General features: G+C 30.0%; 3 protein-coding genes across 5 annotated transcripts; 2 read left to right on the top strand and 1 right to left on the bottom strand.

The window, feature by feature from the left end:
• The first annotated feature begins 442 nt into the window (after nucleotides 1-442).
• Nucleotides 443-3,738, top strand: LOC126857599 (pinin). Its single transcript, XM_050607219.1, has 5 exons — nucleotides 443-677; nucleotides 1,034-1,226; nucleotides 2,482-2,655; nucleotides 2,724-3,018; nucleotides 3,101-3,738. The coding sequence occupies exons 1-5, from the start codon at nucleotides 523-525 to the stop codon at nucleotides 3,406-3,408; spliced, it is 1,125 nt and encodes a 374-aa protein (XP_050463176.1). The 5' UTR covers nucleotides 443-522; the 3' UTR covers nucleotides 3,409-3,738.
• Nucleotides 3,739-4,128: 390 nt separating this feature from the next.
• LOC126857574 (glucose dehydrogenase [FAD, quinone]-like) lies at nucleotides 4,129-10,223 on the bottom strand. 3 transcript variants are annotated; one of them, XM_050607168.1, is made up of 5 exons: nucleotides 10,077-10,223; nucleotides 8,245-8,333; nucleotides 7,543-8,088; nucleotides 5,807-5,990; nucleotides 4,129-5,725 (listed from the first exon to the last, which is right to left on the bottom strand). In XM_050607168.1, the coding sequence occupies exons 3-5, from the start codon at nucleotides 7,957-7,959 to the stop codon at nucleotides 4,419-4,421; spliced, it is 1,908 nt and encodes a 635-aa protein (XP_050463125.1). In that variant the 5' UTR covers nucleotides 7,960-8,088; nucleotides 8,245-8,333; nucleotides 10,077-10,223; the 3' UTR covers nucleotides 4,129-4,418. The 3 variants fall into 3 exon arrangements, with proteins under 3 accessions (XP_050463125.1, XP_050463124.1, XP_050463126.1); XM_050607167.1 differs by having other exon boundaries at nucleotides 7,543-8,046; XM_050607169.1 differs by lacking the exon at nucleotides 8,245-8,333 and having other exon boundaries at nucleotides 10,077-10,194.
• Nucleotides 10,224-11,272: 1,049 nt separating this feature from the next.
• LOC126857626 (zinc transporter ZIP9) lies at nucleotides 11,273-13,278 on the top strand. The gene is made up of 5 exons (XM_050607261.1): nucleotides 11,273-11,698; nucleotides 11,802-11,928; nucleotides 12,035-12,261; nucleotides 12,384-12,518; nucleotides 12,942-13,278. The coding sequence occupies exons 1-5, from the start codon at nucleotides 11,603-11,605 to the stop codon at nucleotides 13,185-13,187; spliced, it is 831 nt and encodes a 276-aa protein (XP_050463218.1). The 5' UTR covers nucleotides 11,273-11,602; the 3' UTR covers nucleotides 13,188-13,278.
• The last annotated feature ends 2,159 nt before the right edge of the window (nucleotides 13,279-15,437 follow it).

Here is a 15,437-nt window from a genome sequence, read left to right as displayed (position 1 = left end):
TGTAATCTTTTCGCCCACGTTGAGTTTTGACTAGCAATATAGTAGTATTACATATATGCTGCTAGTATTGAAAATCTACAGTTTACGTCACGTGCACTATAGATTTTCAGTACTGGCTTGAATTACGGAACGCAGCCTAAAGCCAAATGCATACTTTTCGTAACCGTAATCGTAACCGTAACGTAAGGATTCGCATCAATCGCATTGCTTAATTCGGCTGTCACTGGGTCTGTTCGTTTTAGCTGAACTAACTGCACTAGTTCAGAGTTTATCTTTTTCTTTCCAATATAGAGAGAAAAAGATAAACTCTGAATTAGTGCAGTTAGTTCAGCTAAAACGAACAGACCTCATAACAACGCGACAAGTGTGTGCAATCGGCTTAAAGGCCTATATAATACTATACTAGAACTCACTGTCTATATATTTTATGTGTCTATGGTAATTTCGTTTGACAATATTGTCGCGTAGTTTGCTAAAAAGAATTACATATTTGAGTCGGTGCCCAACACTGGGAACTTTGAAATGAGGAAATTAGATCCAGAGATATGGGGAGCCGAAAGATTAGAAGCTCAATTGGAAGCTGCTCGCGATGGACTTCGCGGTCTAGATCGCAGTATCCGTAAAATTCTAGGCCGGGATCTTCCTGACGGCGAAAGTGGTTCACTGCAACCATCTAGGTTATATTTAATTAAAAAATGTTCAATTTATCATTTAAATGTATTAATATAAAATTATTAAAAATGTTTTAAGTGCTCTAAGTATTTTCTAGAAGCTTATAAAATATTTTGTGCAATATGTCTAGTATATGTACAATTTTTTTTTTATTGATCACAAACTTTTGTATTTACATCATTTAAATTACTTCAAAATACTTTTGCTAAATTTATATTATTTATATTATATTTACATTAATTACATTTATTAATTTGCAGTTATACTAATTGTATCAAAAATTTAAATTGTATACATAATATTATATAATGTATACATATATTTTTATTATAATTTTGTGATATAATTCAATTTTCTTTAGAATATCTCAAAAACGACCGCTACAAGAAGATCGTCGACGAGTCGTAACAGATTTTGTGAATAATGAACTACCTGGAAGTAAACGACGATGGCAAAGTTCCAATATAGAGCCAAAAACGGTTTTTAGTAGATTAAGCGCACGTGTTCCATCTAACGCTGATGATAGTGCTGAAGAAGATGATAGCATTATTAAGGTAATTTATTTATGATTTATTTTCAAAAACTAACTACTGATATTTTTTATGTTTGTATAATTAACATTTCTTAATAGAAATATTCATATATAATGCCAAATTACATGAGAGATAATTTTACATTAGATAATAACATGAGATTACAGGAAAATCTACAGATGCAAAACTTGCATTTTCAACATTTTTTATAATTGGGTTTTACATACACGCACACACACGCACTATATATATATATATATATATATATATATATATATATATATATATATATATGTACGTCCGTACGTACGTGCATGTATGTATGATGTATGTATGTATGTATGTATGTATGTATGTATGTATGTATGTATGTATGTACATAGAGATACTTAAAGAGATTGTTAAATATTAATGTTAAATATATAAGTATTCAATACTTATTTCAAACTGAAAAAAGTTTCATTTGTAGACAGGATTTGCTATTATCGAAATCGTAATGGTACACTTTAATAGTCTTAGCAATGATCTACAATTGTTCTCACATTAGTGTGTGCAATATTCAACATCAAATTAGAATTCCCAATTCAATAGTTAAAAAAACTTGTATATTACACTTTTCTAGATATTATATCATTTTAATGCAAATATTAAATGATAATGTTTTCTTCAGAATAAATTTAAAGATATATTAGATGATTTTGTTATGATAAAATGGCGATATGATTTCAACTTGTTTTAGCACATTATTCATTGAGTATGATGGAAATTTTATAAACTAGTGGATTGGTAAAAAAAGTGCTATATAGAAAGAAGATTTTTACAGAGCTGCAAATTTTATGATCTACAAATCTGCAGATTGTTTTGACTATTATGCATAGAAATAATAAAAAAATATTTATAAACGATCAACAATACGGGAGGATACAAAGAAACGATTAACATTAGTGGATGTAAATATTTCTGATCAGGTCTTTTCTTGTATATATATATATATATATATATATATATATATATATATATATATATATATATATATATATCTTGTATAAATTTAGTAAATTTACTGCAATTAGTATTGTAAAGTTATAGCAGATAAAGTGCAGCACAAAATTGTAGCAAATTCAAGCTTTTTAGTTTTACTTAATTATTATTTTCTATAGTTTTCTACATTTTCTATTAACTATACTATTTTGTACATTATTTCACATATATAACTTTTTTTAACGTATGTACAATTTAAACATGATTTAATACGTATTTTATAATATTTATTAAGCCTGCTGTATCATCCAGAGTAATAGCTACTCCTCGAGAAATTCCTTCACGTCAAGAGGTTATCAGACGAGAAAGAACAGATGAACGCAGTCGACAAAGAAATAAACGTATGTTTGGTGCACTTTTGGGTACTTTACAAAAGTTTAGGCAAGAAGAGACTAAACTTAAGGCAAAGGTAAAATTGGAATTTAGGTGTATTTAGAAATTTATATTATCAAATTTTATATCATTTATTATTAATAGGAAGATAAAAAAGCAGAAGTAGAAGCTAGAGTAGAAGAAGCTAGAAAACGAGAAAAAGAAGAATTACGAAAAGAAAGACAACAATTATTTTTGGCACGGAAAAGACAATTAGCTGAAGTACGGGCATTGGAAGCAAAACTTGCTCGTAGTCGACAGTTTCAAGATTGGCGTAATGCTCAGTTACCCCTTGCTTCATTTATAAAAACACGTGCACAACCTTCCATTTATTATGTACCAAAGCGCAAACATCCACAGACCGATATATTATTAGTGCAATCCACAAAAGAACTTTATGGTTAATATTTTTACAAATATTGTAAATTTATATCTCTTTATATATTTATATATTATTTACTTTTTTCTTTTTCATATTTTAGAGGAAATTGAGAGAAGAGAAAAAGCATTGATAGAAGAACTAAACTTAATAGAGATGCAGATAGGATTAGGCAAAAATTCACAAAATTTTGAAGCATCTACATCTTTACATATAGTAGAAGCTTCGCGCTCGATGGAAGAGGGTGAAGAAAATCGAGATCCTAATCCAGAACATATTGAAGCTGCAATCATTGATAATGCTGATGTTTCAATGCAATCCATAATAAATGAAAATTTTAATGATAATGATATGGAGAAAAAGGAAGAGGTACAATTAAACCAAGTTCAACCAGATGAAAATAATGGCTAGTATAAAATTTGCTATGATAAAAAAAAGTTCTATATATTATTGAATGGTTTAATAATAAAATGAGGATTTTCATATAATAAATATGTTATCTTCTTCATATCTAAAAGAATTATTTTATGCTTGAATAATTGAAAATAGTATTTAAAACATCAAAAATTTGTCTTTTTATATCATATTAATCTTTATATCCAGTCTTATAGCTCCTAGTTTGTTGCTGTAGTTATATGTTATAGTTATTGAACTAAAATGAATAGAAATAAAATGTTACTAGGTTATGATTTCATTCGCACAATATATGTTTTGTGTTTGATAATATAGATTAGTAAAATATATGTGTACAAAAAATTCTATTTATAAGTTAACAAATAATTTTTGCCAATTATCGAAAATATCATTTTTCATGATATAACACTGAACACTATTCTTTCATTGCAAAAAAAATAACTTTTTGAATTTTTTGAGATCATGTAACAACCAAAGTAATAGATTTTTGATTGATAAGAGCTGCAAAAATATATGATAGGTGATCAAGAACCATTCATTTAAATTCAAAAATATCAATTAAACGAGACTTCTTTTGTCAACAATTATTAAATTGTTCAATAGACGATATCTGCTATAAAACGATGCTTTCCTGTAGGAAAATTTCATTTTCACGAGATTCCCTGGATTTTGGACAATTTAAAAAAAGCCACATCGAGTTCAGCAGGCTCAAAAATATAAAGATAGATCGATTGCATATATTTCCATTACTAGGCAAATTTGGTTCCTATTTCAACATCTTTCTTTGTAATAATACTAAAATTATTAGATTCGTTATACGCATCCAAATATGAATAATTATATTTTTCTTTTAAATTATTCTTATCTTAAACTTGGAATTAGTTTTTTTTCCATTATACATACAAATACTTATTAAAACTTCTATTTGATCTAATTTTTCGATTAATCGTACATCTATGTATTATGTTACGAAATATTAGAATAATATTATCCAATTGATGACTAACTCATAAAGTAACAGTGATATTGTCTCTTTTAAAGCGAAATGATCGCATCCACATTGTCTTGATCATATCAGCGCCCTTCTCACCGATCATAATGACAGGCGCATTTATATTGCCACTAGTAATGGTCGGCATAATCGACGCATCGATAACTCGCAAGCCCTCAATACCATAGACTCTCAGTTCTGGGTCCACAACCGCCATAGGGTCATTAGATGGGCCCATCTTAGCAGTGCAGCTCATATGATATATGGTCATAGTATACATTCGTAAAATACATGTCCAGTATTCGTCGGTATAGAGTGGAATGTGTTTGCAACTGGGTAACTGTTTACTATGAAATCTGGAACCGAATCTTTTCATGCTACTCATTTCGCCGAAGGCAACGGCCGCTTTAACACCTTCGCGAAGTACTGCCACATCTTCTGGATGAGTCAGATAATTATGATAAAGCAGTGGATAATCCAAGGGGTTTTTAGATTTAAGCCTAATATAGCCGCGCGATTTAGGTCTTAGCATCATCGGAAACACTCCGAAAACGTCGCGGTTATTGAGTTCATTAAATATTTCGTTGTAGAATTCGTCGGTTAAACCATGAGCATTCTTTACTTGGTTGCCACCATCAGAGTTGACTCCCGAAGACGTTAACATGAACTCGATATCGGGCCAGTCAGTCTGATTAGCATATTTGGTAGCAATAAAGCCGACCGCCTCGAGGCCGATGTTGGATGTCAACGGGCCGTCTTCGGTGATAGCATATTTCAATGCAGAATTGACATTCACCATTCGATTCATTACGAGGCTGATCTTATAGTCGATCGGGAAAACGAGACCGCCAACTGCTATGTGGTCCTGTAGATTCTGTCCGACCCCGGGTGAATCTTGAATTACGGGGATTCCTAATTGCTCTAGATGGATACGTGGCCCTATTCCTGAGAGCATTAATAATTGTGGACTATTAATAGCACCGGCAGACAGGATAACTTCTTTTTTGGCAAACACTATCTCCTTACGACCTTCTCTAATAAATTCCACTCCATACGCTTTTTTGCTCTGCGGATCTATCAATATTCGAGTCACATGACTCCACAAAGAAAGATGAAAGTTTTTTCTCAGCTGAATGGGTCGCACAAATGCTTTAGCAGTGCTGCATCTAGTACCTCGTCGCATTGTGAACTGAAAAAAGGCGAAACCAGTCTGCTGTTCACCATTGATGTCGCAAATATCATAACCCATTTCTTCTCCAGCCTGAAGAAACGCTACACCCAATGGAGTAATATAAGGGCTGTCTTGCACGGTTAGATATCCCCCTGGAAAATAAAAAAATTATATAAAATTAAAGAAATATTTATATTTCACACATACATACGCGATAATTAAAGTATGCAAACCTGTGCTATGATATTTTGTATTACGTGCCAAATACGGATTTCTTTGATCTTGCGATTTGTGAAAAAACGGTAGCACATCTTCGTATCCCCAACCAGGATTTCCGAAACTTCGCCATTGATCAAAATCACGTCGATTTCCGCGAATGTAAAGCATTGTATTTAAAACACTGGAACCTCCAAGAACCTGGAATATTATTTAACTGACTATAAAGATTGCGCAAAATAGAATAATCACATAATTGTAAATAAACGAGTAACTTTTTTAATCTACTTTTTCGATGAAATGATTATCTTTAATCGCGTAATGACATAATGATTGCCGTAATATAAAATATGACAGGTATTTTATCATACAAAAACATTAAGCTGTGATACAAAGAAGTCAGAAATTACATTCCAATTTTGAGATTGAATATTTCGAACATATATACACTTCTCATTCCATACACGATGATTTGCAATACGTATAACAGTAATATATGCCTTTATGTTCGATGATTAATGTTAATGTCACAACGCAATCGGTTTCGATTTAAGCGCAATTGGTGGATAAGTTCTTTAATTAGCGTAAAAAAGATTTCGCGATTTTATTCCACTTGAATGTAATAAATATTTGATGTAACAATTAATTCTTAATATACTACAACAAAATTTTCTGTAAGTTAAATTTAATTGCAATTGTTTAATTGCTGTTTAATTCGATTAGCTATTCTCTCAAGAAGTTAAATCATGTGGTAATTAAAAAGTTTAAATTACAAATTTTTCAAAATTTGAATACTCACATTTTAATGTTTATTAATGATAATGAAGATAGTGAAATGATTTAATAGTTGGAATTAAATGGGTCACAAATAAAAATAAATTAATAAATAGTTTAATTAAATACGATTGCATTGTATTAGATTATCAAAATTCTGTGTAAGATAAGATAATAATGTCGATGATATATATATTTATATTATATCACAATTTCTTTTGTATACGAATTCCTTTTGTGCATCGCTTAAAACTCGTTTAAAATTTGTTTAAATAGATCTTCAAATAGAGTAATGCTAATATACAGGGTGTCCGAAAATTCGCGCAACACCCTTTAAGGAAAAGTAGAGAGTGTTATTCTGAACTGAAAAATCCTGTACCATTTTTTTCTATAACGCTTAATAAAAGAGTTATTATTGAGTGAAGTCTGGCCTATCATCACCGATCTTCAGCCGGGCGCACGTCGGTGAGCCGTCATACATCTGAGCGCTCACGCACACTACCAGGCGCGCGGCTCATCGACCGTGCGTCCAGCTAAAGATCGGCGATGATAGGCCAGACTTCACTCAATAATAACTCTTTTATTAAGCGTTATAGAAAAAATGATACAGGACTTTTCTGTTTAGAATAACACCCTCTACCTTTTCTTAAAGAGTGTTGCGCGAATTTTCGGATACCCTGTATAATGAAGAAACATATACTGGCAATTAATCATTTTCTTATGAAAGAATAACCGTATTCCTAATAGTATCATAACAATTTTACAAATATTGTCATATATATATATATATATATATATATATATATATATATATATATATATATAATGACATATATGAAGTATATTTATTTTTTAATAGTTGTAATATTTTTATATGCTATTAGTAGCGCGCTTTTTCTCTCTCTCTCTCTTTTCTTTCTATCTTTCTCTTTGTTTCTCTTTGTTTTTATATAATAATTATCTACAAAGCTTAAAATACCTTGCCTCTAGTCCAAGAACATCGGCGATCGACCATAACTTGGCAGGCTGTATTCTGTGGCTGCGTGCGATACTTCCAATCGATTTTACTTTTGTGTAAATACAGAGACAATATTGGCACGTCGGTTATCTCTGTTTCATGACCTCCGGCTTCCAATAACAGCACGTTCCATTCGGGATTTTCGGTCAATCTGTTGACGAGTACGCTACCGGCTGAACCGCCGCCGATTATAACAAAATCATAGCTTTTATTTAACTCCTTCCTTACACGCGGATGATTTTCCGGATCCATGAGATCATAATTGAAGTACATGAGCGCGACGATCAGTACTGGGATTATAGTAATCTTGCCGATGCTGACACCAAGTAGGACAGTCGCTGCTTTTATAGCGGCACCGACTATTGTCGTAACATTCATCTTTCTTACTGGTTGCAATCTCAATCAATATTAATATTGTCCAAATTTTTTAAGTAGCCGAGTTTGCAAATATTTTTACTTCTTTTTCTGTTAAATTTGTATATTTGGATTATATGTTATAAAACATACCTTTGAAGAATAAAATTGAATTAAATATTTCATGTACGTTTTGCGCGTTTTTCTTCATACTGTTGTACTTTATAATTGTAAATCACTATATACTCATAAAAAATGTCGGATATGGAAAATTAATCATTAATTAAGTAATTATATTGTGAATAGTACCAGTCATCTTTTTCGTCGTGTATCCAATACATTATTATTATATTGAAAAGGTTTTCGGAATATTTTCCTTTGGAATTTTATGCGGAAATCTAAAAACATAAAACTAAATCATAAATCTAAAAACATAAATCTAAAAACATAGAAATTTGTTTTATTTATTACAATAATTATGTTCGCAGTGATTATATTCAAACATCGAAAAGAAAATCCGATATTCATAGTATTGAAAATCTATAGAATACGTGATGTAAATTATACTGACATGAATAACGGAACGCAGCCTTTGTAACTGAATTAACTTTAACTGATTTTTTTCTATTGGTTTCAATGTATTATGTTTTGCTTTATTTCTTTGTTTTTCTAAAACTTTATTTTATATATTTCATTTTATTGGAATACGGTCTGTGATATATATATATATATATATATATATATATATATATATATATATATATCATAGCCCTTCTATAGAGCCTTTCCTCCACTCACACGTTTATTTTACTATAAAATAAAATTAAAATACATAGTTTGTATTGACAATGAATACTGACAATGATACAGACGAGCAAATATAAAAAAATATATATAAACACACGAGTAAAATATAAGAAAGAGATAACATAAGTACAAAAATTGCGATATTTCAAATATCACATATTTTAAAGATGAAAAGACAGCGCGATATAATTTAAAGCATGTATTACTACAGAATGCACTCTCTACGATATATATAAAAAAGAAATAAGTGATCCGTAAGTTATAAGGGTGGTGTCCTTTGATATGATTGATTACGCGATAAATATTATGCCAAAAATCTGTGCCATATGGGACGCCGCATTCTAACTTAAAGTAAACACATTTACTGTCATCACTTCATAATAATATATATCTCATCGGTAAAGATGAAACCATTTGATTCAAAGTGTAAATTGTTCAGAATTTTGACCTTCAATTATATATCAAAAATAAAATGATCTGTGAAGTGTAAATTTTGGTTAACTTTTACCTGGAGAAAAAGGTGCTAACCTAATAGCTAAACAAACTATAATTTCTGTTTTCTAAAGTACAATTATTAATATAATCCTTAATCAATTTATCATTGCCAATTTAAATAATGTATACTTTGAATTAAAACATAAACCATTGATTCTTAAAAAATCTACGAAAATCTATAGTAAATAAAAAATAAGTAGTTAAGAGTATTTTTAGGTCTTCATTACATGTATTCTATTTCGAAATTGTCAGACATAGTTCTCCGGAGAAAGTATAAAATTGGATTCAGCAATTAGGCAACTGACATTCCAATCGTAATCTTTACATAACTAATGAATTTGAAATATTCGAAATAACATTTTTTTGCTCATATTTAAAATTTTTTCTAATAGTTTTCGAGTAAACCATAAACTAAAAAAATATTGTGAATAATTATGAATTCGCGGAAATCTGAACTGTAATCCGAATGATCCAAGAAAAAAATTAAGTTAAGAATATTAAAATGTCGAAGTGTCTAAAAGCACAAATCTAAAAGCACAATTGTTAGATGTTTGACAGATTTATATACAATGTTGGTACAATTTAGAAAAATAGCTCAAATTATTATTTGTAAATGGTTGCTTTATTGCTTTAATATTTTTAACCTGATTTCTTTCTTGATGATCACACAGATTATAGTTTCGGTATTCTGCACAAATTCAATTTATTCATATTACTTACTTATTATATATATATATATATATATATATATATATATATATATATGTGTATATATGTGTATATATATATATATATATATATATATATATATATATATATATATGTATGTACACGCTCACATATAATTAATTCTTTCTAATAATTAATTTTTAATCAATTAGATTCTTTTTTGCAAAACTATATATAGTAACATTTCGATGAGCAATATGACGCTAAATGTCCCGTTAAAAAAAACGCTTCCATCGAGAAAAAGGAAACGAGAGCACGTGATCGAGCACTTCGTCGAAGAGAAAGCGAAAGACTGAAACTTTAAGCATTACGTTGAACATATTACGCGGTTTTACCGCTCTTACCTCTTTCTCTCTTGTTCTTGATTGACGAAATGCAAGCGTAATATCTCTCTCGAATCTCTCTCTCTTTCTCTCTCTCTCTCTCTCTAGGCAATGATATTAAAAATATTAAAAAGTTATTAACAATATTAATATTATTAATGTAATATATTTCATTTATTTACATATATCTGGAAAAAATATGGAATTGTATATTCTATGCAATTATTTTGCCATGGATATAATATTTAAAAAAGATTATTAGTTTCAATACATAATTCGTAATCAATAAATAAAACAACTGTAAATATTAACAAAATTGACAATCCGTAACAGCTTCTTAGCAGCAACAATATAATATGTATATATATGTTTTATTTATTACGAAGTAGTATTTATGTTCTTGCAAATGGGTATACAGTTTTTTATGTTTTTAAAAGCTATTTGTGTGCAGTTTTACAATGTATATTCTACAGTTTCAATTGCAGCAGTTTTCACTTTTCATAGAGAAAAAGTTACATGATTGACCTCTTGCAAAGGAAGCACTCAGTTATTTTATGGCGTTTTCGAATGGACGGATCCAATCCGGATCAATTAATCACTAAATTTTACTACGAATTCAAGTTTTTTATTGGCAAAGACAATGCAATGACGTCATTAATCGCTCTCATTGTCAGAGCGATTAACTTGCTACATTTGAAAACGCTATTATCAACACTTGTAAATTTATTGGTTTTAAAAGTAAGAACCAATCACGCTCGATTGCTACTGAGCGGTTTTCTTTGCGCGGTCAGTGAATTGTTTAAGCGGGGAGCACACACTTTTGCATAAGCGTACAACCATAAACATAAAGAAATTGATTGGTCCACAAATATATGCATAAGGAAATGAACCAATCAATTTCCTTATGCTTATAATTATCCGCTTATGCAAAAGTGTGTGTTCCCCGCTTTACAAGTTCTTTACTCCGTCTATATATTTTATAAGTCAATGCTCAAGATCAATTCGCAAAAAACATTTAGAATTGGTCTATTAATCAGTCTGTTGCTTTTGTAGGCTCTTGTAGATTTTTGTGACTAAGTTAATCGATATCAATAAATATTGCATATAAATCAGTGAATTATATCTTACATATATTTTGATCTCCCATAAAAAATTATTACATTGGCATGATAGATTAGTGTACGACTTAGGCAAGTTTATAATTTGATTGACAGTTACTCAATTATTTCATCTTGATGTTTGACACATATTTTATTCGTTAACAACATATAATAATGTGGAAAATTAATAATTTCCATCGATATTAAATAAAAATGGAGGAGAGAGCAATGCTATGGATGCTTTCTCTCGTTATGTTTCTTGGCTCTTGCGTAGCAGGATCATTGCCATTAGTTATAAATTTGTCAGAAGTAAGATTATTTCTTATAATAAATGGAAAATATTTTATGTTTATAAAATACACTATGTCTCTCAATATGCTTTGCTACTATACACAATATGTGCTTTCTCTAGGATAAGTTACAATTAGTATCAATATTAGGAGCAGGACTTCTCGTTGGTACTGCATTAGCAGTGATTATACCTGAGGGTATAAGAGCATTATTCACTGGTGGAATTTCTAATGAAAAAGGATTATATAGTATGTAATTGTATATTTTTTGATTATACGAAAAAGATATTTAACACACACACACACACACACACATATATATATATATATATGAACAGTACTCATGTTTTTACAGGTGATTTACATTCTTTAATTGGAATTAGTTTAGTACTTGGTTTTGTATTTATGCTTTTGATCGATCAATGTTCAGCTAGAAAAAGCGGAGGAAGACAAAAAAGTATTACAGCAACTTTAGGTCTTATAGTACACGCAGCTGTTGACGGAGTTGCATTGGGAGCTGCCGCTACTACATCTCAAGCTGATGTTGAAGTGATAGTTTTTTTCGCAATAATGTTGCACAAAGTAGGATTTTAATTATATAATGTTTCAGCAATTAGTTTACAAGTGCTTAATAAAAATTGTATAATTTAGTTATGTTAATACCCTCTTTCTTATTAAACAATAAACAATACATTATTTTATAGGCACCAGCTGCATTTGGACTCGTGTCTTTTCTTCTTCACGAAGGTGTAGATAGAAAGAAGATAAGCAGACACTTATTAATATTTTCTCTTGCGGCACCATGTCTCGCACTTGTGACATATTTTGGAATTGGAAAGGTAAAGAATGCAAAATATTTATCAAATTATTTTTCGTCACAATTATTCACAATAGATATTTATATACACACAAGTTTTATATAATGTATGGAAATATTACATTTTTACGAATCGACTCATTCATTTCAGACCTTTTTTCTTTTTATGGAAAAAATTTGAATAAAAATTATTTTCCCCAATTTGAAGAAGTAATAATAAAACGCGAGTACGAATTTAACATGTGTTTTTCTTTTTTTTTTTAGGAATGTATTTATTATTATTCGTATATGTTTTCTCTCAACAAATAAAATTTTTACGAGTTAAATTTTGTCCTTTTATTCTATATTTACATTATCGTTCAGTAATTTTGAATATTAATTTTTTTTTTGACATTAATTTCTATACACAGATTTAATTTATATACTAAATTTTGTGTCGTTGTAGGAAGGAAAAGAAACGTTGAGTAGTGTCAATGCGACTGGTTTGGCTATGTTGTTTAGCGCTGGAACATTTCTTTACGTAGCCACTGTACATGTTTTGCCAGAATTAATGACAAGAAACAATAATTATTCACATTTGTCAAACATGGAGAGTACAACGTCTGTAACTGGACTTAAAGTTAAAGAAATATTATTCTTGGTAATAGGATCATTTTTACCCGCGTTGATTACAACTGGACATCATCATTGATTAAAATAAGTACTAAATAATAAGTATAAAAAGAAAAGTTTCTTTTACATCTGTAATGTTTAAAAACATTATTATTCTAACTTATAAAATATTATTCTTATAATATAAAATTAATTATAATATTCTTTTAAGTCTATAAGAAATATATTGTTTAGATCAATATATATATATATATATATATATATATATATATATATATATATATATATATATACATATATAACATATACACTAAGGAAGAAACAAGAATTTGATGTGCATTCCACGGCAAGAGATCTATTTTTTATAAAGACATGATTTCCATTAACAAAAAATTCTAAGCATTCAAGATGTTTATATAATGTTTTATAATGTTTCTTGATTATTCGAATCTACAAATGTAATAAATCTAATAAATATATTAGATTAGTGAAATTTTTTTTTTAAATTGTAATACTGAGCATTTAAAATTATTGCACAGTATTAAATACTCTTTCACTTTTCATTTAATATTTTACCATATATTGCAATGTATAAAATTTATATTACATTCTACATTTATATATATATATATTTTTTTATTTTTATTTTCTTTTTTTTTAAATTTTTTTTAAATGGTGGCACATAGCGCTAAGATTATTTTGAATAAAATATAAATATATAAAAATAAAAGTTTTTAAATTTAAACGCTACTTTTAAAAATGTTTATAGTAAATTTATAATAAATTAATTTATAGGTGTGACAAAAAAATTTTTATAGCAAATGTTCTCATAAATAAATGTATATGTGGTTGTATATAATAAAATTTGTTATGTTTATGTATAAGAAGTAATTGGTTGTATAAAGTAACTTTATTTATTCAAATAAAATTTAACGTTCTGATTTGCATTATTGAAGATCAAATCGATTGATTTATCCTCGTTTTTGTTCGCATCACCGTTCTTTGACCATGGGGAAGATGATAGAAATTATATATATAAAACTAGTATTGCTAGTCAAAGTTCAATGCGGGTAAAAACATTACAATGGAGATATATGTCAACCTTTTGCCTTTACAATTGAAGTACTTGACGCAATGCGCATGTGCTGGCATACGTAAGGTCGTAATATAATACTATTGGTTCAATAAAATTTGCACATGCGTATTGTATGAAGTATATAAATTAGGCTACAACTTTGGTCCTGTACCCCTCCGCAAGGATTTTTCGTTTGGGCTCGGTATACTTGATAAACGGGAATGTATAGATTTTGCAAAATTCTACTGGGGTGGACAAAAAAAAAAGAAAATTGATTATACTAATTGATAGGGAATTCTTGTTCGCGTTGTTTCTTTGCTGTCACTGTTGTCGCTATTGCACGGGTTACTTGCAGTGATGAAAATTTGAGGGAATTAAGCGGGGAGCACACACTTTTGCATAAGCGCATAATTATAAGCATAAGGAAATTGATTGGTTCATTTCCTTATGCATATAATTGTGGACCAATCAATTTCTTTATGTTTATGGTTATGCGCTTATGCAAAAGTTGTGCTCCCCGCTTTATACCACTGGCAGAGACTTCTGCTTATGTGTGAATGACGTCATTGCCCCAAGTGACTGATCTTAGATGACTTGTACTAAACAAATTTACCAAATTTATGGATGTTATTAAATGTAGGGATGTTGTCAAATATTCAATATAGGGATGTAACTAAAATGGAGATGTTAAAAAATTTAGGAATGTTAATAAATATATGGGTGTAATTATATATAAGGACGTTATTAAAGGATGATATATGGATATTTTTAGATGTAAGGATGTTACTAAATATGGATATGTTATTAATGGTTTAGGTTAGGTTAGGTTAGGTTAGGTTAGGTTAGGTTAGGTTAGGTTAGGTTAGGTTAGGTTAGGTTAGGTTAGGTTCCCCACTGTGGTGTGCGGCCTTGTCGTGGCGGTGGGGCTCTGGCTGTAATGATCCCCTGGGGCTGTACCTGTAGGTTTAACCATGCCGGGGTGGTCCAGGGAGTAATAGCTGGCTAATGCATACCTAGAGGGTAGTGCCCCTTGAAGTAAATGCACTCGAGGAGATCAAACCTCGTTAAAAAATCCGGAGTGACCAGCCCGGAGGTAGTTGTGATCTACCACTGGTCTAGGGGAAGGACAACCCTGACTACAAACCCGGCACGTCCTTGCCGATAGTGGTGGTGTTCGCGCCACCAGGGGGCCGGGGAGTTCACCCCGTTAACAAACCGGAGGCCGTCCCGTGAGGCAGACTTGGTCTGTCAACG

This window comes from Cataglyphis hispanica, chromosome 22, assembly GCF_021464435.1.
Source record: "Cataglyphis hispanica isolate Lineage 1 chromosome 22, ULB_Chis1_1.0, whole genome shotgun sequence".
NCBI lineage: Eukaryota > Metazoa > Arthropoda > Insecta > Hymenoptera > Formicidae > Cataglyphis > Cataglyphis hispanica.
This window is presented reverse-complemented; position numbering and strand designations above follow the sequence as displayed.